Source organism: Pan paniscus, chromosome 10 (assembly GCF_029289425.2).
Source record: "Pan paniscus chromosome 10, NHGRI_mPanPan1-v2.0_pri, whole genome shotgun sequence".
In the NCBI taxonomy this organism is placed as follows: domain Eukaryota; kingdom Metazoa; phylum Chordata; class Mammalia; order Primates; family Hominidae; genus Pan; species Pan paniscus.
The window spans coordinates 117,640,644-117,666,287 of NC_073259.2; the positions used below are offsets into that span (position 1 = coordinate 117,640,644).

At 52.3% G+C, this 25,644-nt stretch overlaps 1 protein-coding gene across 8 annotated transcripts; it reads left to right on the forward strand.

Moving 5' to 3' along the window:
• Window positions 1-96: 96 nt before the first annotated feature.
• On the forward strand, window positions 97-23,587 carry MVK (mevalonate kinase). 8 transcript variants are annotated; one of them, XM_057299523.2, is made up of 12 exons: window positions 99-215; window positions 1,151-1,242; window positions 2,342-2,489; window positions 6,126-6,270; window positions 7,725-7,880; window positions 12,340-12,443; window positions 13,073-13,118; window positions 13,410-13,484; window positions 17,093-17,183; window positions 17,564-17,680; window positions 21,349-21,502; window positions 22,748-23,587. In XM_057299523.2, the coding sequence occupies exons 2-12, from the start codon at window positions 1,165-1,167 to the stop codon at window positions 22,897-22,899; spliced, it is 1,266 nt and encodes a 421-aa protein (XP_057155506.1). In that variant the 5' UTR covers window positions 99-215; window positions 1,151-1,164; the 3' UTR covers window positions 22,900-23,587. The 8 variants fall into 8 exon arrangements, 7 of the variants coding, with proteins under 7 accessions (XP_008956174.1, XP_063449707.1, XP_057155506.1 ...); XR_609586.4 differs by lacking the exons at window positions 13,410-13,484; window positions 22,748-23,587 and adding an exon at window positions 19,429-19,605 and having other exon boundaries at window positions 97-215; window positions 21,349-21,483; XM_063593637.1 differs by lacking the exon at window positions 13,410-13,484 and having other exon boundaries at window positions 98-215; window positions 17,564-17,830.
• Window positions 23,588-25,644: the final 2,057 nt, after the last annotated feature.

The following is a 25,644-nucleotide window of genomic DNA, read 5'->3' on the forward strand; positions in this document are numbered from 1 at the left end:
CGGGGCGGGAAAACCCGTGTCGGCTTGGCTGCAACATCTATTGACCAATGTTTAAGCCTATTGGTAAAGGTATTCCGGGCTCGCGCGCTCTGATTGGCTGGCCTGAAGTACAAAGCCTCCTCCCCTTGAGGCACGGGCGCTCTGGGTTGTGGGAGTTGGGGAGGTGCTCCGGCTTCGGCACGGAGGGGCGGCGGCCGGGGAGGCGGCGGCGGCAGGTGAGAGGCCGGGGTCGGGCGGCCGGGTAGCGCGAGGTCCTAGACCCAGGACGACGCTGAGCCAGGCGTCCAGCTTCTGTGGCTCAGTTTCTCCAGCTCTGAGAGTCTTGCCCCGAGGGGTCGGCGACCTCAATCTGACAGTCGTGATTTTGAGCTTGACAAGCAAGGGGATTCCCCGCTCTGAGCCTCAGTTTTTCTAAGAAATGGGGATCACGATAGTCTTAGCTCATAGTACACCTGAATCTTAGCGTAAGGTAATCTACGTAAAGCCTTAAGAGGAGGATAATTTTGCGTTATTTATAAAAGTGTAAATTGCACACACCTATAGACCCTGCAAGCTCCTTTCTAGGACTCTGTCCTGCAGAAATACTCATTTAAGTGTGCAAAACGAGGCGTACTGGGTGTTTTCTGCAGCCTTGTTTATAATTGTGACACATTGGAAACAGCCTAAATGTCCAGCAAAGAGTTCTTTCTGCTCCATGATTTCATGTAAATTTCTACCTTTAATAGTAGTAGTTGTAAAAGCTGAAACGAAGAACAGGGCCAGTAATAAGTAGCTCTCAGTAATTGAATGATTAGTAGGTGCCAGACACCGCCAAGTGTTTCCCTTGCGTTAATTTAACCTTCCTAACATCCACCGAGGTAGGTACGGTTATTTTCTCTCCATATAACGTGTGGGGAAACCGAGGTTCTTAGCCATTTAAGTGAGTTAACTAAGATGACATCACTGGGGAGTGGAAGAGCTGGCATTTGAACCCAGATCTGTTGGATGTGTCCAGTTGACTCCTGCATTGCCTTTCTGGTACGTAGCAAGTGCTGGACGGTAACTACCTTTTTTGTTATTATGATGGGCTTGAACTAGGTGTTCTAAGATCTCTTCCTGCTGGTTCTGACATCTAGAGATCTTTGCTCTTCTCATTGGCTTTCCCTTTTAGGATTCCCAGGAGCCATGTTGTCAGAAGTCCTACTGGTGTCTGCTCCGGGGAAAGTCATCCTTCATGGAGAACATGCCGTGGTACATGGCAAGGTACAAAGCCGTTAGAGCCTTTAAGGATTGGGTACCCCTTCTCCCTGATGCTAATTTTTTAAGAAGGTAAAAGGACACCCCTAGGCACAGCTTGGGAGCAGATCAGAGAGATCAGGTTCTCCCCAGCCAGGCAAGGAAAAGATTTCTTATGCCCACTGAAGGGATTCTTGGGCCTCGCTCGGTATGATAGCAAAAAGATGATTATAATATAAAGCCCTGTGAGTGGAATGAGATCACCTAGGAGTGAGCTTTGATGCAGAAGGAAAGAGGTTTGAGAACTGAGCTCCGGGGCACTAAGACATTTAGAAGTTGGAAGGATGATCTGGCAAAGGAGTTGAAAACATCCATTATCTCATTTTACCCTTACAACTACCCCCAAGGCATACCCTTTTATTATCCTATTTTACAAATGTGCAAACTGAGGCTTAGGAGAGAAGTGGTAACTTGATCCAAGTCCTATATACCTTGGTAGAGCTTGGTGTGAACCTAAGTCTGTCTGAAACCACCTCTGCTGCACTCTGCTTTTTTTTTTTTTTTTCCTGAGACAGTCTTGCTCTGTCACCGGAGTGCAATCTTGCGATCATGGCTCACTGCAGCCTCCAACCTCAGCCTCCCAAGTAGCTGGGACCACAGGTGTGTACCACCATGCCCCACTAATTTTTTTCTTTTATTTTTCTGTAGAGACGTGGTCTGACACCACGCTGGTCTCGAACTCCTGGGCTCAAGTGATCCTCTTGCCTTGGCCTCCCAAAGTGCTGGGATTACAGATATGAGCCACCACACCTGGCTTCTCACTGCTATTCTTTATGTTCTTATATTTCTCATTGAAAACATGGTGATTATGGGGAAGTGATTCCTTGGTGTTGAGAACCTCTGAAATTTTGCAGGCAGAAGGCAAAGTGGATTTTAACTTTTAGCTGATCGATGGTGGCTGTGCCCAGGCTTAGTGGGAGAGCATGCCAAGGTTGATTAGCAGTGTCTGGCAAGGGCATGGCTAGGAGTGGCCTCTGTGCTTATGTTTGCTCTCTTCTTAGCACGTGGGTCCTGGCCCCTTTGCCACTCACCCTCAGGCTTATTGCTTTTGTCATTTATTCTATAGGTAGCACTGGCTGTATCCTTGAACTTGAGAACATTCCTCCGGCTTCAACCCCACAGCAATGGGAAAGTGGACCTCAGCTTACCCAACATTGGTATCAAGCGGGCCTGGGATGTGGCCAGGCTTCAGTCACTGGACGCAAGCTTTCTGGGTGAGTGCAAGGAGGAGAAACCAGGTGTGGTAAGAGCCTACAGAGAGGGCAGCTGGCCAGGTATTCTGGGCTGTCCCCAAGGGAGCCAGGGGCCAGCTATTTCCCGGGTGTTTTCTACCCTGACCTCATAAAATTAGCTTCACTCATTTTATTTTTTTAAAATTTATAAGTGTAAAACAATGCATTGGATCTCTGTGGGCTGTTGTGGACAGATCATCAAGGCCTATTGTTGAGTGAAAAAAATGCAAAACAGCAAACATACGTATTTAAGTATAAATATGTGTATAAATGATAGAAAAGGTCTCGGGGGCATAGACATCAGATTGGCAGTGGTGATTAGTTCTCCTGGGAGAGACCTAGGGCCAGAGAGTAGACAAAGTGACACGTTTTAAGTAAGGAGAATATATTGGCATTTTGTATAATTAAAAATTGATAAAAGTAGGCCAGGCACAGTGGCTCATGCCTGTAATTCCAGCACTTTGGGAGGCCAAGGCGGGCGGATCATCTGAGGTCAGGAGTTCGAGACCAGCCTGGCCAACATGTCGAAACCCTGTCTCTACTAAAAATACAAAAATTAGCTGGGTGTGGTGGCACACACCTGTAATCTCAGCTACTCAGGAGGCTGAGGTAGGAGAATCGCTTGAACCTGGGAGGCAGAGGTTGCAGTGAGCCAAGATTGCGCCATTGCACTCCAGCCTAGGGGACAGGGCAAGACTCCTTCTCAAAAAAAAAAAAAATTTAATAAAAGTACAAGTTACCTATGCTTATTATTGGAAAATATAGTCAATACTGGGACATTGTAATTTTAAAAATCACCTATTATTTCCCTTCTCCTTTCCCTGACCCCAGTAATGACTCCAAGCATTTAGGCATTAATCTTTCTGGGTGATTTTCTGTAGATTGATAGAAAAATTGATAGAGACAGGGAGATATCTTGGTTTTTTAACCAAAATTGGGTCAGGCCATATAAACCATTCAGAAGTGCCGATTTTTTCTTTGTGTGTCAGGTGTGTGTGCTGATTTTTGACAGCACTGTGAAGATTTCATCCACTCATAAGCAGGCCAGCTTTTTCCATCAGTGGAGTCCCCTGCACCTGCCCCAGAGCTGACATGTGTTTTCTCTGTTGTCAGTTTACTGTCTGCTCCCTGGGCTGAATGAAGCCTTGCTCTTTGGAACAGTGTTTCTCAGCCAGGATGGGGTAAATGAGAATCTTTTTGGGTTTTTTCCTTACACTGCACCTGAACCCTTGACACCTGCTTCCCATTCCCCACGAGAAACCACAGTCACTCCCATATGCCGTATGGGGATGGAGGAAGAGTTGAAAATTCTCATTTCACTTGTTGAGATGGGGTCTCGCTGTGTTGCCCAGGCTGGTCTGGAACTCCTGGGCTCAAGCAGTTTTCCACTTTCCCACCTTGGGCTCCCAAAGTGCTGGGGTTACAGGTGAGAGCCACTGTGCCCAGCCAAAATCCTCATTTTAGAGCAGCCCTTTTTAACTTCATCATATCTTGGAATCACCCAGGAGTTTTTTGTGATGGTGGTGGTGGTTTTTTTTAACCAATACAGATGGATGGGCTCCTGGCTCCGCCCCTCTCTTATTGGGAGTTGGTAGTGGTGGTAGGAGTTTTTGAAAGGGGTTCCTTGGGTGATTCTGGGGACACCTCAGTTAAAAGCCACTCCTTTGGAGCGTGCATCTGAAAACAACCAGCCAGAGCACATGGAACTTGCTTTCCAAGGTGCACAGGGCCACCCAGCCAGACCAGAAATGTCTCCTGAGAACCAGCTGCAACTTGCGTATGTCAGTAGCTTGGGGTGGAAGCAGCCAGGTATGGGGGAACATGTCTCAGACCACTCCAACTCCCTCAGTGAACCTGGGGCAGGTCACTTCATCCTCTGGGCCTCGGAGCAGAGACATGTTTCCTGACTGAGGGCTGCCGTGAGGATCCGACGACACTGGAGGCAGGCATTAGGGGTGCGACACAGAGTGCATTATGTAGGGAAGGGCTTGTTAGTTTTGGAGCTCTGGGAGACATACTATCTTCTAGGTTGCAAAGATCTACCATCTTTCTTTCAGTGTCCTTTTGCTCCCTCCTGATAGTAATAAACATTGAACTTTTTTTTTTTTTTGAGAGGCAGGGTCTTACTATGTTGCCCAGGCTGGTCCCAAATTCCTGGGCTCAAGTGTTCTTCTGCCTTAGCCTCCCGAGTAGCTGCACATACCACTGCACCGTGCTACTACAGTGAACACTTACTGGGCACTTACGTGTGCCAGGCACTAAGTGTGTTCACATATGTTAGCACTCTTAGAATTTGCCAGCATTCCCTGGAAGTAGGTGGTGGTATTCATCCCCATTGTACAGATCTGAAAATTAAAGTTCAGAGGTCAAGTGGCTCAGGTTACACTTGTTGGTGACACTGAAAGGATTCAGACCCAGGTTTCTCCTAGCCCCAAAGTCCAGGCTCTTAACAGCTGTTCCATCTCGATTACAAAGCTCTGAAATACCTGGGTTCTCAATGATGCCATGACTTGGCCATTTGAGTGTATCATTAATCCATTCAACACATATTTACCCAGTACTTAACCGGTGCCCGAAGTTTCCTAACACACGCATGCCCAATTCCATTTCCCAGTCCCTTGAGAATGTGACCTGAGGCTCAGCGAGTGATTTGTAAAGGTGAGCTGGCCAGAAAGGCTCTGCCTTCTCAGTGTCTCAGAGGAAAGTGGCCCAGGTTCCTGTACATCCCTGGGAACAACCTGCCTCACCTTCCCCTTCTGCCCAGGCACCGCCTCGCATTTACACTGTCCTATTCCTGATGATTATCTTTTGGAGGAGGGAAATATTTTGGGGGTTAACTTAACACTCTTTTGATTTTGGTTTTATACAATGGAAGGTGAAACCTAGGCCCTTGTGCGATTGAGCCAGCATTCTCTGTGTGTGTCTGTGTGTCTGTGTGTGTTTGTTTTAAGACTACAATTTTTTTTTTTTTTTTGAGACAGGGTCTCACTCTGTTATGCAGCCTGGAGTGCAGTGGTGCGACCACAGCTCACTGTTTCTTCAACCTCCTGGGCTCAAGCGATCCTCCTGCCTCAGCCTTTTGAGTAGCTGGGACCACAGGTGTGCGCCACCATGCCTGGCTAGTTTTTGTACTTTCTGTAGAGTTGGGGTTTCGCCATGTTACCTAGGCTGGTCTCAAACTCCTAGGCACAAGTGATCTGCCCACCTCAGCCTCCCAAAGTACTGGGGTTACAGGCATAAGCGCCTGCACCCAACCTTAAAACTACTGTTAATTAGCACTTACTACATGCCAGGTGCCGTGCTAAAAAGTTTACACCCCTTATTTAACTTTACGTTCCTGACAACCATAAGAAGAGGCACTGTTGTTATCCCTGTTTTACCAAGGTGGGAAACAGGTTCAGGGAGGTTAAGTCACATGGCCAGTAAATGGCACAGTTGGGACTCAAACCCAAGTCTGCCTAAAGCCAATGAACAGACTTGGGTGTGGGGTTCAGACTATAAATTTGTGTCCATCCATGTTCCAATTCCAGTGACTAGTCGATTTTCTGTGTTCTGTTGTTTATAAAGCACCAAAGTCCCTCTCACCCACTTGTGTTTGCTTGTTTGCCTGTGGAACAGAGCAAGGTGATGTCACAACACCCACCTCAGAGCAAGTGGAGAAGCTAAAGGAGGTTGCAGGCTTGCCTGACGACTGTGCTGTCACCGAGCGCCTGGCTGTGCTGGCCTTTCTTTACTTATACCTGTCCATCTGCCGGAAGCAGAGGTGTGTGCGTGGTCTGGGGAAGGAGTCCAGATTCAGCCTCCCATGGAGAAAAAGGAAGAGTTTCTGTCATTGCTGCTGGAGAATGCACATGCTCTCTTCTAGAGCAGCAGCCATTGGCTGTCCTCATCATGTGCCAGGCACCCTGCCAGAACGGTATATATGGCGTGCCTTTTTTTTGAGACAGGGTCTCTGTTGCTCAGGCTGGAACGCAGTGGTATGATCTCAGCTGACTCCAGCCTCGACCTCCCAGGCTCAAGTGATCCTTCCGCCTCAGCCTTCCAAGTAGCTGGGACTACAGGTGCGCACCACCATGCCTGGCTAATTTTTAAATTTTTGTAGAGATGGAGTCTCACTGTGTTGCCCAGGCTGGTCTCAAACTCCTGGGCTCATGTGATCCAACTGCCTTGGCCTCTGAAAGTGCTGGGATTAGAGGCATGAGTGACTGCACCCGGCCCCAGCGTCTCTGTTGTTGTTGTTTTTGTTGTTTTTGTTGTTTTTGTTTTTGTCCAGAACCCAAAGGGAAAACCTCAAGGGGCAGCCATTTCCTTGAGCAGCAGATGCTGGCTCAGTGGCCAGGCTATATGCTGAGGACACATTCGGAAACAGCCTGATACTTGCTGTCCGAAGCAGAATTTCAACTTGAGAGAGACATGTCCCCTTAAGTGGGTGAGGGGCATTCCAGAATCTTCCAGGCTGGGTGGGGTGGGTACGTGGAATTTGAAGACGCACATTATTACAATTTTTCTATTTGGGAAATGGGAAAAGCACTTCGTGGAAATTACCAAACACGAAGTTTGACAGTTCTCGCTTGGGGGAAATACATGTAAGATATAGCGATTCGGACCTTTCTGGTGATCAAAAGCAGACCCGTGTTACACATGGTTGGGGAGCACCGTCTGGCGGGAGAGGCCCCGGTGAACACACAATCCTAGTGTGCGGTGGTGAGGCAGTGGTGGAGGGAGGGAGAGCAGGCGGGGGTCCTAGAAGGGGAGCCAGGAGGGTCTTTGTGGGTAGCTACGGAAAGTGTCACGGTGGAAGCGACATTTGATAAGGCCTTGAGAGATGGGTAGGGATTTCTCTGGGGGATAAGGAGGTGCACGGCTATTGCAGGCAGAGGGGCCAGCCTGTGCTCAGAGCAGGCCCACAGAAAAGCCTAGCATGTGGGCACAGGAAGGAGGTGGGAGAAAGGGGTTGACAGCTTGCCAGGTGCTTCTGGGAAGGGCTCTGGTTGGATGACCCAGGGATTTAAATGAACCTGATACCTGTTTTCTAGTTGTCTGATTCAGCATGAGTTCCTGATGTTCAATAGGGATACATTTGGGGTCAGGAATTCTCCCCCAATTGAGAAAACTGGACCAGATGCTTGGAGTCAGGCCTGGGCCTGGCCCCTGGTTCAGTGCTGGCACCCCACTGCCCTGCGGGAGAGTCACGTTTCACACCCTGGTGTGTTTCAGGGCCCTGCCGAGCCTGGATATCGTAGTGTGGTCGGAGCTGCCCCCCGGGGCGGGCTTGGGCTCCAGCGCCGCCTACTCGGTGTGTCTGGCAGCAGCCCTCCTGACTGTGTGCGAGGAGATCCCAAACCCGCTGAAGGACGGGGATTGCGTCAACAGGTAACCATGGTCCTTACCTGGCCAGTGTCCCTCCCGCACGGCAGGACAGGGACGTGGCTTCTCTCACTGAGACCTCACCACCTCCCTGTGAGGTGAGAGGTGTCATAGTGGCCATTTTAACATGAGGAAGCTGAGCCCCGAGAGGTCAAATGGCTGGCCCAGGGCCACACAGCTAGTGCTGGCAGAGTGGGATTTGAACTCAGAGTCTGAGCTTTTCTCTCCTGCTCTCCACCACCTCTGCTCACCCCCATCTTGGCTCTGTTGGGTTCAAGCGCCCATGGTATGGTAGAAAGAGCTGGAGTCTAGATCTAGAGGGCAGCGGGTTAGATGAACCCTCCCACCTCTGCATTGACTCAGGCTAGGACAGTGTTCTCCTCCGTATGGTAATGACAGTGCCCTAGGGGTGATTGTCCAGTTTTACCACACGGTTATGAAAGAAACTAAGAGTTTGCTGAGAAATCCACATTAGGGGGTGTGCCCATTAGACTAGGGCGTCTCTCCTCCTGCGGGGCCGTCTCCACGGAGGGCATGTCACCTCTCTGCGTTCCTATTGACCACGTGAGTCAGTGAGGCCTGTCCAGACAGGCTTGACCACAGACCATTTCTATCATTAGGAGAATGTTCCTTGAGAAACCACCCAGTGCGCAGAGGTTATGCAGTTTGTCCCAGGACCAGGAGTTGTGGATGAGGCCCCCAAATGCAGAGCTCTGTCCTCTTCCTGGGCTTGTTTTTGTTTTGTTTTGTTTTCTGAGCTTGGTTTTTTTGTTTGTTTGTTTGTTTTTTGAGACGGAGTCTCGCTCTGTCACCCAGGCTGGAGTGCAGTGGTGTGATCTTGGCTCACTGCAACCTCTGCCTCCAGGTTCAAGTGATTTTCCACGGGCCAACGGACTGGCCCTGTCTTTCAAAAGGTGGAGGGTGACTGTGTGTGTGCACTTGCATGTGTGTGTGTTCTTATGCTGCTTCTAACCATTTCTCCCACCTTCCCCTGAAGGCCAGTCATTCCTTCTCAGAGCCCTTAGGGAGAGTAGACCTCCCACCCCACCACACCCCACCCATCATGTGTTTCTGAGTCGGAAAGGACTGGAGCCCAGTCTCCTTTGAAGACTCAAATCTGAGCCCCCTAAAAAACAAACTGTGTAGAGCAGGAGGAAGACTCACATTTGTTGAGAGGGCCAGGCCCTGGGCTAGGTCAGCTGCCTGAGTTACCTTCCCCCGCCTCCATCACTCACTTCATCCCAGGCACGCTGCCACCTGTTGGTCCCTGGGAAGGGCCAGCCAGCTCTGGTGTGGTTTCAGTGCTGCACAAGTGGTGTGTCTGGAATGCACCCCACACACACACCTTGCTCAGCTGGCTCCCCTTGTCCTTCAGGCACCACCACCCTGCCCCAGCCCCCGGCAATTCAGCCCATCGTACTCTTACAGAAACACCTGGTTTGTTTTTGTTTTTGTTTTTTTAACTGTATTATCATTTATTAAATGTAATTAGGTAGCTCTGGATCCTTGGTCTGTTTTTTTTTTCTTTTATTATTATTATACTTTAAGTTTTAGGGTACAAGTGCACAATGTGCAGGTTAGTTACATATGTATACATGTGCCATGCTGGTGTGCTGCACCCATTAGCTCATCATTTAGCATTAGGTATATCTCCTAATGCTATCCTTCCCCTCTCCCCCCATCCCACAACAGTCCCCAGAGTGTGATGTTCCCCTTCCTGTGTCCATGTGTTCTCATTGTTCAATTCCCACCTATGAGTGAGAATATGCGGTGTTTGGTTTTTTGTTCTTGCGATAGTTTACTGAGAATGATGGTTTCCAGCTTCATCCATGTCCCTACAAAGGACATGAAGTCATCATTTTTTATGGCTGCATAGTATTCCATGGTGTATATGTGCCACATTTTCTTAATCCAGTCTATCATTGTTGGACATTTGGGTTGGTTCCAAGTCTTTGCTATTGTGAATAGTGCTGCAATAAACACACGTGTGCATGTGTCTTTATAGCAGCATGATTTATAGTCCTTTGGGTATATACCCAGTAATGGGATGGCTGGGTCAAATGGTATTTCTAGTTCTACATCCTTGAGGAATCGCAACACCAACTTCCACAATGGTTGAACTAGTTTACAGTCCCACCAACAGTGTAAAAGTGTTCCTATTTCTCCACATCCTCTCCAGCACCTGTTGAGAAACACCTGCTTTGAAGTCACATATTGCAGTGTCATGGATTTGTTTGTATTTGAATACTGATCGCTTTCTGACCTTCACTTTCTCCATTAGACTCTAAGCTCCAAGAAGTCAGGGACCTTGTCTGTTTTGCTCCCTACTAGGAGCTTAGTCACAGGCACATAGCAGTTGCTCAATAAATGCTGAATGAATAAGTGAGTGTATCTTGTTGGCACCATTAAGTTAGTAGCTAAGAGCTTGGGCTCCAAGTCAGCAGATGTGGTCCTGACCCAGCAGTGAGTAGCACTGTGATCTCCAGGATGCTGTTTGACCCATCCAAGCCTCAGTTTCCATTTCTGTAAGAAACAGGATAATTATTATACCTTCCCTGTAGGGCACAATTGGGAGGATTATGAACCATTTCTCAATGGTCCATTTCAGAAAGCATTTAGCACAATGTTTGGCACATGCTAATCAATAGTATGTTAACTGATGTTAACTCATTATTAATCATAGTCTCACAGCTACCACGTGAGTTGCCAAGTCCGTAAAAATCCTTATTTGGCAGTCCTTCCAAATCCTTATTTGGAAGAAAGAGACTCAGAGCAGGTAATTGACTTGCTCAGGGCTCACAGCAAGTAAGTGATTGAACCAAGCCCCCAGGCGCTGTGACCCCAGATGGCCTGTTTTGAGGGGAGCACATCCTATCTCCTGGGCATTACACAAAGCACTTGTGTATTTTTTCCATCTCAATATCCTCCGTGAGATAGACACTATTATCCCTGTTTTATGGATGAGAAAACAGGGTTTAAGGTGAAGCAGTTGCTCACAGATGCCCAGTGAGTCAGTGGTAGGATGGGCTCCAAATAGGGCTCACTGGCTGGGCACGGTGGCTCACGCCTGTAATCCCAGCACTTTGGGAGGCTGAGGTAGGCAGATCGCTTCAGGTCAGGAGTTCGAGACCAGCCTGGCCAACACAGCAAAAACCCATCTCTACTAAAAATACAAACATTAGCCAGGCGTGGTGGCAGGCGCCTGTAATCCCAGCTACTCGGGAGGCTGAGGTAGGAGAATCGCTTGAACCCAGGAGGCAGAGGTTGCAGTGAGCTGAGATCGTGCCACAGCACTCCAGCCTGGGGGACAAGAGCGAAACTCCATCTCAAAAAAACAAAACTAGGCTAACTGCTTACTCCATAACTCTGCCGCTGAGCCACATCATTCTCAGAGGTCAGAAAACCACCTTTAGCTTCTGCTGTTTCATGAGGAAGGGAATCTGCAGAAAGGAAACAAAAGCTGAGAGAAAAGAGTGGGGAAGTGGGGTTGATCATTTTGTCTTGTTCCATACTCATGTGTTTTGGGTCTGTTCATTTAAACTGTGTGTGAGCCCACACCTGGTCCATGGAAGGCAGTGAGGCCACGTGCTTGGGAGAGATCCAGACATGGTTGGGATGAGCCTGGCCCCCCCAGGGGTCTCTGGGGCTCCTGGGATTTGAATTCATAATGATCGTGCTTTGGATCTACTTGCAGGGTCCTGGGAAAGAGTCACACCTCTGCCCGTTCTTCTTAAAGGCAGGCTTGGTTCAGGTGTGGACGCTTATGCAGAGGTCTGTTATAGTGGCAGTTGCCACCTGCTGCTTGTGGACATCTTGCCATCATTAGACACACATGCAGCTAGCCTCTGAGGAGGGTGGGGTTCCAATTCTCCAGGGAAGGATAGTGAGGCTCAGAGAGGTTAGATAACAGGCCCAGAGTCACTCAGCTAGTAAGAGGCAAAGTAGGGGCCAGGTGCGGTGGCTCATGCCTGTAATCCCAGCACTTTGGGAGGCCAAAGCGGGCGTTCGAGACCAGCCTGTCCAATATGGTGAAACCCCGTCTCTACTAAAAAATACAAAAATTAGCTGGGCGTGCTGGTGTGCACCTGTTGTCCCAGCTGCTCGGGAGGCTGAGGCAGGAGAATTGCTTGAACCCGGGAGAAAGTGAGCTGAGATTGCACCACTGCACTCCAGCCTGGGTGACAGAGTGAGACTCCGTCTCAAAAAAAAAAAGAAAAAAAAAGAGGCAAAGTAGGACCACGGGAGTCCAAAGCCCAGGCTGTTTTGACTGCGCCAGGTGGGCTTCAGAGGGAAGGGCGCACACTTGGCACGCTCCGTAGCTGGAGAGGTTCGGAGTGGACTTATTCTTTCTGAGCTCAAGGGCCCAAGCTCCTACACCCTTTGGCCTGCCCAGCACAGCCCCAGGTGACCCCTCCCCAGCCCCACTCCTCACTGCCACAGTAAAGATGAACATCTGTGTCTTCAGGTGGACCAAGGAGGATTTGGAGCTAATTAACAAGTGGGCCTTCCAAGGGGAGAGAATGATTCATGGGAACCCCTCCGGAGTGGACAATGCTGTCAGCACCTGGGGTAGGTGTGGCCTCAGGTTTATTTTATTGTTGTTATTTTAAAAATTCTTATTACAGTGGTAGGTGCCCAAGAGTCTGTGCTGGTTTGGGAGGAATCGAATCAATGGATTCTGGAAAAAATAGCATTTTCCTATTTTGGGGGGAATGGGGAGAAAAATCTTGGGGCCCTGTCTCACACCCCCTGAATCAGAATCTCCGGGGGTGGAACTGGGGCCTGGGAAGCTGCAGCTTCCACGAGCTCCCCAAGGGAGTTGTAGGTTCAGGATGCAGAGCCGTTGCCGTGGAGTTTGCACACCATCCAGGTGGCCTCCCCTCTGGCAAGAACTCTTGCTTACAGGGCCCAGATGCTGTGTCCCGGGCCCCACCTTCACCATGTGGCCTGTCGGGGGAAGCTGGACAATCTGGAGGGAGGGGGACCCAGGAATCCAAGGCCTGGCAAGAGCTTCCTGGTGGGGCTTGGAGGACCTTTTGCCCTCCTGCACCTTTTGTAACTGAAGCTGGGCTGACTCATACTTAGCCTCTTTCCTGAATGGGGCAAAATGAACCCAACCCAAAGTTCAACCTCTCTCCCAAGTAGCACAGATATGTTAGCTTTTCCCACAGCTCTGACCCGCTGGTTTTTCTCTTTAGGAGGAGCCCTCCGATACCATCAAGGGAAGATTTCATCCTTAAAGAGGTAACCTGGGGGTGGAGCAGCACATTCAGCCATGGCTGCATCGATGTGTGCAGGGGGCAGAGCTCTGCACCTTTGGGAAGTACCATAGGAGGCAGGTGTCCCTGGCTCTTCATCCCCCAATGTGGCCCTCACAGTCCACTAGCTGCAAGGAAGCAGGGGTGGTGGGGAAGACCTGGTCTTTCCTTCTCCCCTTCAGCTCTTAAATTGCAGAGATATCAGAAAGGGAAAGTCATGCATGGCTGTGCCCGTAGACTCTCAGCTGCTCATTCATTCATTCCTGTATTTGCTTAGTAAACAAGAATCCATTACTTCCTGTGTTCCCGATGATGCTGCACTGGGGCGTAGGAATGGAGAGATGAAGCTTGGGTACAGTTTCCAAGGACTCTCAGTGTGCTTGTGGGGGTGGGGCCAGACACACACAAAAGCCGCCACAGGACAATGTGAGATTCACCATGATGGAGGCACACAGGGCAGAGGCAGGATGGAAGCCGGAGGGAGGTTTGGGAGGAGCTTGGAGCAGAAGTGACATTTGGAGACTCTCAGCCTGTTTTATGTTTCTGTGTCCCTCCCGCTGGAATCATTGGAATCACAAACGTGCATGTGCGATTTCAGCATTCTCTGTTCTGTTTGCGATTTCAGCATCCTCTGTTCTGTTTGCACCCACGGCGGAATTGTCGGGTGCCTGGAATGAAACACATGGCAGAGGGGAGCCAGGTGCCTTTTTGACTGTTCCCTAAGCCCTTGATCAAGTTGTGGGGTGGTGTTTGTCCCAGGGCACTTTGCCACCATGGGCCTTTTCGCATCAGTAAGGGTCCTGGGGCTCTCTCTTCTTTACTCAGGGTGGTCTTCATGGATGAGTGGCAGGTCCTGGCCTGCAGCCCCCGCCAGCTGGGCCACTCCATTAGTGGCTCAGTAACCTGGCCTGCCACAGCGCCACACCTGGGCCCCCAGCTAGTTCTCTGGGATCTTTCTGTCCCAGCTCAGCCACGCCTCCCTTTCCAAGGCCGTACGTCAGGGTTGTCAGCGTTGGCACTATTGAGATTTGGGGCTGGGTTATTCTTTGTGGTGGGGCCGCCCTGTGCATTGTAGCCATCCCCAGCCCCTACCCACTAGATGCCAGTAGCACCTTCGGCGTGGCAATCAAAAACATCTCCAGACATTGCTCAGTGTCCCCTGGGAGGCAGAATCACCCTTGCCGCCGACCTTTGCACTCCGCAGAAGCCAGTAGGAGCGTGGAACAGCTTCCTCGGGTTGCTCCAGCAGTCGTCAGGAGAGCCTCGGGTGCCGAGGTGAAGCTGGTCTGCCACTGCCCCGGATCCATGTGGAACCAGAGCTGGATCATGTGGAGGAGTCTCAAATGCCCGGGCCCCGGCCTGTCTTTAGGAGCCCACGGTCTGATGGGGAAGGCGGTCACTGTAATCGTCAGAGAGAAGACACCTGAAGGGTTGTGAAGCTGCTGTGGGTGACAGTGACAGGCGTCTTAGATCTGGCTGCGAGCCTGGGGAATCATTCATGGAAGTGGTGGCGTTTCATTCCTTCAATGTCTCCTGAGAGCCACTTGTGGCCTAAGCACTGGACTAGGCCCTGGAGCTAGAAAACTTATGAAGACGTGGGCTGGGCACTGAGTGTACGGTCTACTGGGGGCATCAGGAGATGAATGAGGAGGCCTTCCAAGGGGGCCGGGCAGGGGAACGGCCAGGGGAATGGCCAGGCGTTGCTGGTGTGCTGGGCGGAGGCGCTGGGTCCACAGGCCTAGGTTTGAGTCCAGCTCTCCCACTTGCCAGCTGGTGCCCTCGGGTGAGTCACTTCTCCCAGACCTCCAGCTCCTCGTTTACTTAGGGGGATCTTGAACATACAATCAGAAGCGGTGGCTCTGAAGTGCTTACCTGTTTGCTGGCCAAGTTCATTCATCCTTTCCACAAGTATCATTAAGCACCTACTGCGTGCTGAGTACTGGGGCCTCCGCAGGGAACAAAACAAAGCCCCGCCTCCATGGAACTCATACTTTGTTGGGAGAGGAGAAAAAAATCAGTTGTCTGTGAGAGCATATCAGGCAGTCTTAAGCACCTTTAGGAAACAAGGCAGGGTCAGAGGCTACAAAGAGAAGGAGGGGTCCGATTGGATGGGGGGTCGGGGGCTGCTGATGAAGGAACATTGAGCAGAAACCTGAATGAGTTACGCCGCTATGGGGCGGGGCTGGTCCCTGGCAGAGGAAGCGCGGTGCAAAGGTCCTGAGACAAGAGCACGCTGCCTGCCGTGTGACACAGTAGCTGGGAGGTCAGAGTGGCTGAGTGGAGTGAGCAGCCTGGGGAGCGAGGAGGGAAGAAGAGGCTGGGGCAGTGGCCAAGCCCGGATCACAGGAGCACTTACCAGGCTTACCCCCTGCATGGTGGCCACTGGATGGGTATGAGCCCTGGATCTGGTGGGGCTGGTGACAGGCCTGTCTGCAGAGGACTTGTCTAAGAAAGATGAAGATGCAACACCCAAACTCCTCCCGCCTGGCTAGATGGGAGCATGGAGCAAACCAACCTTTGCTGCCTGCTGTGGGGTGCCACGGGAGCAGATGGCGGCTTCACGGAGAAGCTGGGGGCCAGACTCCACGTTAATCCCATGGATGGCTTAAGGAGCTTCCCCCCACCAACCATGCGTGGTGCCTCTCTGTAAAGAAAAAATGCATTGTTTGTGAAGTGGATCAAGATGCGGCCTCCCAGAACGCTGCCCTTTTGAGGAATGGCTTGTCTTAGAAGGGAAGAGAAAAGCCAAATAGAATGTTCATCTTTTGTAAAGTTTAAAAAAAAAAAAAGCCAGCCTCCAAGGCTGAGAATCGATATTAATTTCATGGGCTTATGGGCAGTGAGATAAAGCAGGCTTCTGGCAGCCCTTTCCAGCCCTATTGGATTTTACAATCTTGAACTGTGAAGACAGCGAATAAAGGTATCAAGGGCTCTGCCCGTCTCCAGCTGTCTCGGGCCAGAGCTCATCCAAATCCCCCACCCTCCATCCCGGCCTGCAGCCCTCTGAAAGGCAGGTTGGATGGCAAGAAATGTCAGCTTGAGCCCTCGAAGACGGCTCACTACAAGGACAGTTGGGATTGTGGCTTTAGGAGGGATTTACGCAGCTCCTCCGGGGCAGGTGAGGACCACGGGGTCATGCTAGAGAGTCAGCTCAACGTGGCTGCCTGGGACACGTCTATGTGCCAGAGGGCAGCCAAGGGGATGACTGACTCTACATCTGGTTTTAGACCAGGGCTGCTCATCCGGGCACCATTGAGGTAAGGCAATAATGGGCTCAGCGTGCTGGGGACCATCCTTCTCTGCAACCCTGCCCTCCCTGCATTTACCGAGCCCGTGCATGGCGCTGCCCGCACCAGCTAGCCTGGGCATCTTCCCTCTGTGTGATCCATTTCAGGGCCTGTTGCTTGGTCTTTCTAAAACTCCAGCTTCGTGGGGGTGACCCACACAAGTGAACCTTCGCCCCCTCCTTGTACTCTGCCATAGCCACTTTGAATTTCTCACTGGATGACTGTGCCAGGTTCCGCCACCTCCAGGCTCACACAGGCTGCTCCAACTGCCAGAAATCCTCACCCTTCTAGCTTTGCTTGGTGGCTTCTTACCCTTCCTCAGTTCTCAGTGTCCACGTCATGCCAGGAAAACCTTCTCGGCCCTTCTCCCCTATCCCCTCTCTGGCCCCGGCCCCAAGGCCACGCTGTGCCTAGCATGTTGTAGGTCCCAGTTGAAGTTGAATGAATAAATGAGTGAAAAGCCAAGGGAGAATGGCCACCCAACCGGTGCCTGGGATGGAGGCGCAGCTGTGGCCGGCAGCAGGAGCCCCATGCTCCCCCAATCCAGTGTCACCTCTTGTGCCTCCCTTCTTCCTCCGTATCAGGGTGGGGCGGCTTCCCGGACTGCTTCCAGTCCTGTCCCAGCTCCTCCATCTTGAGTTCAGTGTGGACCTGCCTCCTCTTCACCCTGCAGGTCGCCAGCTCTCCAGATCCTGCTGACCAACACCAAAGTCCCTCGCAATACCAGAGCCCTTGTGGCTGGTGTCAGAAACAGGCTGCTCAAGGTGACTCTTGTTCCCTTCTTGGGTAGGTTTCAGGAAGGCCAGGACACAATTACATCTGGATTTTCGAGGTCTCCCTCTGGCTGATGGGTTATAGGGGGTGTGGTGGGTGGTGGGGGCCCTTAGGGAGGTGGTTTTGGCAGAAAAGAAGGTACCATCCGTGCCCGTAGCCTGGCCAGGAAAGTGACAAGTGGTCGGGCTTGTTAGACACACTGACTTTGCAGCTGGGAAGGCAAAAAAACAGGCTCAGAATAGAGGTGGTTTCCCCAGAGGATGGGCACGGGCTGTGTGAACACCTCCTCCCTCCACCCCACTGCTGGGGCAGCTGTCCTGCATCTGCCTGCCCCCAGGCCTCACCAGCCGTTCCTTCTTTTTTTCTCCAGTTCCCAGAGATCGTGGCCCCCCTCCTGACCTCAATAGATGCCATCTCCCTGGAGTGTGAGCGCGTGCTGGGAGAGATGGGGGAAGCCCCAGCCCCGGAGCAGTACGTTGTGCTGGAAGTAAGAGCCTGTCTGCAGGAACCGGGGTTACTGAGTCCACACCACTGTCCAAGGCAGTGGCTCTGCAATCTGGCTGTGCTCAGAATCCCCCGGAAGCTAGCACACAGAGGTCAGGACCTGCCTCTGGCCTATGCTGTCAGCTGGGCCCAGGTCTGTGTGTGCCATATAAGCGTATCTTATTTTCAGGCCTCTTCCCGGGTGATTCCGAGTAATTGGGAGAGTGCAAGGGAGGCCAGGGCCTGGCTTGTCCTAAGTGCAATGGAACAGGTTTGGGGTCACTTCTAAGGAGCTCCGGCCCACGTAGGTAGATGGGGATGTGGCTGATGCAGAGTGCTCTGTCGGTGCAGGGGTGACTTCTTGGTCACTCTCCTGCTATTGCTAACTTCATGGGTGCATTCAACAACTACTTGTCAACTGCCTGCTTTGGGTCAGACAGATCCTAACATTGTTTTTTCATCATCACAACCCCATCCACTGCCATTTGCATAATTCTAGTGTAGAGGTTGTGACCTCGTACTTTGGGTATGATCAGGCCTGTGTGTGAATCCCAGCTCCACTTCTGCTGGACGTGTGGCCTCGCTAGAGTGTCTTAAGAATGCTCAGATTAGACGGGCGCAGTGGCTCACCTGTAGTATTAGCACTTTGGGAGGCCAAGGCAGGTGGATTGCTTGAGCCCAGGAGTTCGAGACCAGGCTGGGCAATGTGGTGAAACTCTGTCTCTACAAAAAATACAAAAGTTAGCCAGACATGATGGTACGTGTCGGTAGTCCCAGCTACTCGAGAGGCTGAGGCAGGAGGATCACTTGAGCCCAGGAGGTCAAGTTTGTAGCCTGGGCGACAGAATGAGACCTTGTCTCACACACAAAAAAAGAATGCTTGGAGTCTCATGGGTGACAGCAAGCACAATGTCTGGTGTGCTATGAGCTTAGGGAACCAAAGAGCCCAGGCTCCCCCTGGACACAGTCCACTTGGCCTGGTGAATATGGGCTGTTAGCCATCTGGCTGCCCTTGCAGAATGAGAGGATCGGGTGGCCCCTAGCTGCCGTGGCTGTGCAGCAGCCATCAGTGAAGGGACAGGAGAGGGGCTTGCGGTCTCCATGTCACCACAGTCCCTCCCCGCGCCCCGCACTCTGTAGTCATTGCCTGGTGTCTCCCGGTCCCCCTGTGGGCATTCGAGTCTGTAGCCCCTGTGCTGAGTGGAAGCTGCCACTAAAGCAAGCCTTTTACAAATGATTCTTTTCACTTGATCCTCACACCCACCTCCCTGTGAAGTAGGTGTCTTATCCCTATTTTACAGATGTAAAAACTGAGGCCTGAAGAGAGACTTCGCCCAAGGCTATCCAGCTAGTGAGTGGCCGAGCCAGGGGTCCAGCCGACGGACTGGTCTGTCCCTTTATTCAACAGATCTGTCATGAGCACCTACTATGTGCCAGGGCAGAGCCTCCATCGAATTCCTGTGTTTCTGCCCTAATTCCCTCAGTCTTTGTCTTCCTAGCTCTCGATTCCTTCCACGTAGAAAGGAGGGAACACAGTCCCCCCGAGTAGGAAATTAATAATGATAGAATACTGCCTAAAATACACCCTGTCGAGCCCCTGGAGAATGCCACAGAACAGCACGTTGATTATACATTGTGTGTATTTTTGTCTGTGGCAGCCGCTGAAATGTGCAACTCGGCTCCTGGACAGCTTTGCACTCAAACCAGCGAACTGTTCTCCTGTGTCACAACCTGTCATCTGATCCTTGACAGATTTTGGATCAGAATGTGACAGGTGTCTGGAACCTGCCTCGGCAACGTGACACCTGGTGCTCAGGCGCAGAGAGCGGCCCCCAGAAGTCTTCTCTCACATCCAGCCCATCAGGCTGGTGAGAGGCACCCGGGGCTGCCACCAGACCATCATGCCTGTCTGCTCATTTGTCAAAAATGGTGAGCTTGGCGCAGAGCGAGGTATGAGGCAGGCTGTCGGGGAGGGCCACTCCAACCCTGCCCGACCGGCCATCCCCATGCGGGAGAGCTAGGTGGGCCTCCGCAGAGATGCCTCAGTGATTGGCAACTCCTGGTATACAGGCAATCCAGGTGCCCCGGAACAGAGCTTCACACGGAAGTGAGGAATGTCAGGGGGTGCTCTCAGAGGCAGGGTAGACAGGAGCTTCATGTCAGGCAGACCCGCCTTCCAGTGCCAGCTTGGTACCTACTAGCTCAGTGATCGTGGGCAAGTCACTTCTTCTCTGAGCCTCTGTTTCCCCTTTTGTAAAGTGGGGATGATGCTAATGTACCCATAAAAATACTAATAGCACATATCTCGTGCCAGGCATTGAACAGAAAACTCACCTTGTTTTGTCTCAGGGCAAAGAAGCAGATTTTTTTTTTTTTTTTTTTTTGAGACAGAGTCATCTTGCTCTGTCGCCCAGGCTGGAGTGCAGTGGCACAATCTTGGCTCATTGCATCCTCCCAGGTTCAAATGATCCTCGTGCCGCAGCCTCCTGAGTAGCTGGGATTACAGGCACACGCCAACATATGTGGCTGATTTTTGTATATTTAGTAGAGATGGGGTTTCGCCATGTTGGCCAGGCTGGTCTCAAACTCCTGACCTCAAGTGATCCACCCGCCTCGATCTCCCAAAGTGCTGGGATTAAAGACGTGAGCCACCACACCCTGCTGAGGCAGATACTCTTATGACCCCGGTTTACAAGCAGGAGACAGACCCAGTGCAGAAGACCTTGCTCAAGGACACACGACCAAAAAGGGGCAGAGCAGAGACTCGAACACAGGCCTACTTGATTCCAAATCCCGTGGTTTTTACTTCCTGATGGCTGGGACCGTGGCTGGGCACCCATCCTTAGAGCCCCAGCACGTTGTGGGTGTTTGGTAAATGAAATCTAACTACTGGGTGCCTGGGCAGTGGAAGCTATGAGTTTTATTTTTTCATCCATATGCATCTTGTTGGATCCTTAAAGAGCAGGAAGTTTATCCTGCATAACTGAAGAAACCTAGACAAACAGCTGTTTCCCTGCTTATGGCCTTGCTGGAGTTACACCTAGTTCTTATTCTGAAACCAGTCCCCAAGGCAGCTGTAGGGAGGCATGTTATTTGAAAATTTTTCTCTTGCAAATGGCAGAAATCCATTTCAACCAGACTTTTGTAGAAAGGGAATGTATTGGCTCTCAACTGAGAAGACCAGAGGTAAATGGCTTCAGGTATAGCTCGATCCAGGGGCTGAAACAATGTGTCGGGAATCTGTCCATCTGCCACGTAATATCTGATCATGTGGCAAGATAGGTCATCTTGGCGACTTGTGTCTGAAGTTAATTATTTTAGCAGCTCTAGTGGGAAGGGGCAGAGGAAACCCTGGGAGGACTGTGATTGGCCCAGCTTGGACCACATGCCCATCCCTGATCAGTCACCAGTGCCAGAGGCTTCTGTGACCAGCCCTAGGATATGTGCTCACTGCTGTGGTGAAGGTATGCTCAGCTCTACCCAAGCTCCGTGAGAAACGCTGCAGGGCAGAAGGATTCTTTTACAAGTGGAGAGGGCCAGGGTGCCAGGTAGGCAAAGCCGTTGGCTGTCTCCAGCCAACAACTGTCAGATGGACGAGGCAGGCTCAGGGGTGGGCCTAGGACCTTGGCCTCAGGCAGGCCAAGTGGGAACAGATGGAACCTTCTCCCCTAGGAGCTCATTGACATGAACCAGCACCATCTGAATGCCCTCGGCGTGGGCCACGCCTCTCTGGACCAGCTCTGCCAGGTGACCAGGGCCCGCGGACTTCACAGCAAGCTGACTGGCGCAGGCGGTGGTGGCTGTGGCATCACACTCCTCAAGCCAGGTATCCCGGGGGTAGGTGGGCCAGGCTGCCAGCCTGGGCTCCTAAGAGGGGTCCACCTGGAGAATTCCCTTGAAAGGAAAAAGAGACCTGGAAACAGGTCTCAGCTCTGCTGTGTGGCCTTGGGCAAGTTAGTTAACCTCTGGTCTTTGCTTCCTCATTGGTAAAATAAGGATGAGAGTATCTAGCTTGCAAGATCATTGCCCAGATTCAAGCAGGAAAGTGCACCTAGAGAGCCTGGTGCAGGGCTGGGCTGTGGCTGGGGCTCCTGTCATCGGGGCTGTCCCCACAAGCTTGGGAAGTAACCAGGGCATTGTCACTCTCCACGTCTGCCTAACCTTGCCCCACTTGTACCCCTTGATGTGGTCAGGATGCGGTTGATTTTGCTACAAAACGAAAGGGTTTCCTTCCCGTTGGTCTGGGGAAAGAGGAAGACCGAGTAATGGGCTTGGCTTAGGAAGCTCCCTGGTGCCTGGGGGCCTGGCAAGGGGCTTCTGCTAGTGTTTAACCACCTGACACCTACCTCTGCCCTCAGGCTCGCTCCTGGCCTACAGTAGGCACTAACCGGTCCCACCTGCCTCCATTTCCCTCTGTGCTCCTTGTCCCCTCCTTCCTTCCTTCTTTCTCTTTCTGTCTTTATCTCCTCCTCTCTGTTCTTCATCCTTCCTTTCCCCTCTGCTTTGCACTGAGCCCCCTTAGGCTCCAGACATCCCCTCACACTCCATGATGGCTCCCAGGCCTCAGGAGGTGGCCACATCCTCACTCCAGCCAACCCCAACTGTTGGTTCCTAGTTCAGAGCCCATGGCGATGGTGGGACTTGACATTTCTGGAGTGTGCCCGCTGTGCCAGGTGTTGTGCCAGGCACTTTACCTGCGTTATTTCCTTTAAGCCTCCCTGAGGTCTGCACGGGGAGTCATCATTAGCCCCATTCCCAGATGAGGAGACTGAGACTGAGAGAGGGGAAGTCACTTGTCTGAGGCCACACGGCCAGTACAAGGCAAGGCCAAGTCCTGTGACTTGAGAGCCCATGTTTTTAACTCTTGCTCCCTAAACCCCTGGGGGTGCAAGGCTGGGCATTCCAGTGCACGGAGGGGCTGCAGGTAACCTTGGGCTTTATGGCCTGTTGGCTCAGGTGGGTCACAGCCAGGAAGGCACAGCAGGAAGGCCTGGGCTTTTGCCTTGAATATGATGAGCTTCTCCCACGGAGCGGAGAGTTGTCAAGGGTGACCTGCCTTCCCTCCCCGCAGGGCTGGAGCAGCCAGAAGTGGAGGCCACGAAGCAGGCCCTGACCAGCTGTGGCTTTGACTGCTTGGAAACCAGCATCGGTGCCCCCGGCGTCTCCATCCACTCAGCCACCTCCCTGGACAGCCGAGTCCAGCAAGCCCTGGATGGCCTCTGAGAGGAGCCCACGACACTGCAGCCCCACCCAGATGCCCCTTTCTGGATTATTCTGGGGGCTGCAGTTCGACTCTGTGCTGGCCAGCGAGCGCCCAGCTCCTGACACTGCTGGAGAGGCCCCAGCCGCTTGGCGATGCCAGCCGAGCTCTGCAGTCCCAGCGGTGGGACCTAGGGAGGCATGGTCTGCCCTCTGCATCCTCTGGAGCCAGCCGAGCAGGAGGCCTAGGAGGGTCCTCTGAGACTCCAGACCTGAGGCGAGAAGGGCTGCTTCCCTGAAGCTCCCACAGTCCCATCTGCTTCAGGCCCCCGCCTTGGCCTGTGTTCTTCCTGGCCGCCTGGGTCCGATGCTCAGATGCTGGGGCCTGGTTCCCGGAGAAGTGTGCCTTCTCTCTCCTTTTTCAGGGACCGCCCCCTGTCTCTCAGGGCCAGGCCTCTTCCTCCTCCTCCAGGAAGCCTTCCCCTACCCCTTGTCGCCCCTCCCTCCCAGAGCACCTGCTGTCTGGGTGGCTCACTCAGCACTTGGTGTGGCCTTCCCTTCTACCTAACGGGATGGGGCTCCCCAGGGGCTGTCCCGGAGGCGGTGGGCCTGGTTAAATAAGGCAGGGTTTATATGCACTTTCTTCCAATCTGTACCTGAGAGGTTTGTGGAAAAGATGGCAAATGGGGAATAAAAAGATTTTGTGTCAACAGTAGAGACTCCAGGCCACCAGCACCTCCCTCTGTCCCTGTCCCCTCTCCAGCTGTTTCCTCCATGGAGCTCTTCAGCAATGGAGGGAAATAGGGTTTGGGGTCACTTTGTTGTGTGTCTTGGGGATGAGGTGGCTTTTCCCAGATGGCCCTTGCTGGAGAGGGACTGGGACACGGCTCTCAGTCCATCAGCACAACTCCAGGCTGCTGCTGCGGAGGGAGAAGTTGAGCTTCCTAGCTCCAGAATCACAAGCACCCACGAGAGCACAGACCTGTGTAAGACAGGAAAGCAGAACCTGCCATCGCTCCTGGGGCGCGCCTTCCTTTCTGAAATGAACTGGCTGGATAGAGAAAACAGACTCAAATGTTCTGGCCCGGGTGCCTGGCACTCCCCACCCCCACCCCCCACCGGCCCTATTTGAACTTTATATTGCAGTCAGCTTGGTGCTTTCCGAAATGCCATTAGCCATCAGGAAACCCTTGTAGTTGGTGCCTTGCCAGCCAGAACCTCTGGGACCCACGGACCTGCAAAGAGGCCGAGTGGAAAGGTGGGGGCCGGCGCAGGGATTTCAGGATGAGGTGAAAGCGATTCAGTGCGCGTCTGCCCTTGGCCACTAGGGGGCAGCTGGCAGCCTTCCCTGCTGTTGTCTTCCTGCAGGGTGAGAGGAGCAGGAGCCGAGCTCCACCCCCACGCCAGCCTTGGGCCCGGCCTGGGATCACTGCTGGGAACGTGAGAGTGAAGGGAGGACGCCTACCCCAGCTTAACTTGTAGAAATGGCCCCAGATCACTGATGGCTGTTCCCTGCCCCTTCCCTTCAAAACACAACGCATAAAGCAGTAATACTAATTAATACTGAACGCTCACTGTGGACTAGGCGTGTTTACGCATCGCCCCTTCTCATCTCTGCCCCGACCTCGGTGTCATTGCTAGTCTCATCCCCGCTTTACAGACCAGGAAACCAAAGGTCAGAGAGATCGAGTAACTGGTGCAAGTCCACACAGCTCATCAGCATCTGAGGCCGGATTCAAATGGACTCCAGAGCCTGCTCTTAGCCCCTACGCTGGGTGCGGCTCTGTGTGCAGGCTCACTGCGATTTTTTAGCTTTCTGTGCTCAGGCTTGTTTTTCTGGATTCGGATGTATTTGACCGGGGTGGGGCTCGGACCTGCATGTTTTCCTCCCCACGCGATTTTAATGAACAACCAGGCCAGAGGCTGCTGTGCCCTCAGTGATGGCGCTGGCTGACAGCCAGCCTCCAGCCTTTAGGAGGTGGGCCTGGGAGCCTCCCCAGGCTTCCATAGATGTCCGCGGCAGCTGTGAGATGGGTGCAGGGGACAGAGGCTGAGACCCCCAGAGCCCGTCTGCTCCTTGAGGCCCTCTCTCTCTCATTCCCTGTGGACAGGATGTCACTCCTGGGGCAGGGGCCAGTTTAACACTCTTGCTCCAGTGAAGCAGCTGCCGGTGCGCTTTGGCCAGAGCAACCTTTCAACCCAGCCACCCCTGCGGCCACCATATGGGCCTGGTGTCACACTCCTGGCTACCTTGTAGACAGTTGGCACTTGCGGCTGTCACCCCTTCTCATTGCCTATTGCAGTGCTTCTCGCTCTCAGAGCTGCACCTCGGAACCACCTAAGGACCCACGAATTCCTGACTCCACCCCAGATATTCTGAGTTAATCTGTCTCAGCGGTATCTTTTTAAAAAGACATCTTTTAAAAGCTCCCAGGTGATTCTAACGTGTGACCAAGCACCACATGGTGCTGCACACCTGTAGTCCCAGCTACTCAGGACGCTGAGGCAGGAGGATCGCCTGAGCCCAGGAGTTGGAGGCTGCAGTGAGCTATGATGGTGCCCCTGCACTCCAGCCTGGATGACAGAGTGAGACCCCGTCTCAAAAATATTTTTAAAAAATAATAAAATGCAGCCAGGGCTGAAGATACCGAACTGGATGACCCCAGGGTCATCTCTGCACGCCACTGTGGTGGTTGAGCACTTCAGCCCTGCCCACCCCCTGGCCATGTGACCTTGGGCAAGACAGCTTACCTCTGGAGGCCACAGCTT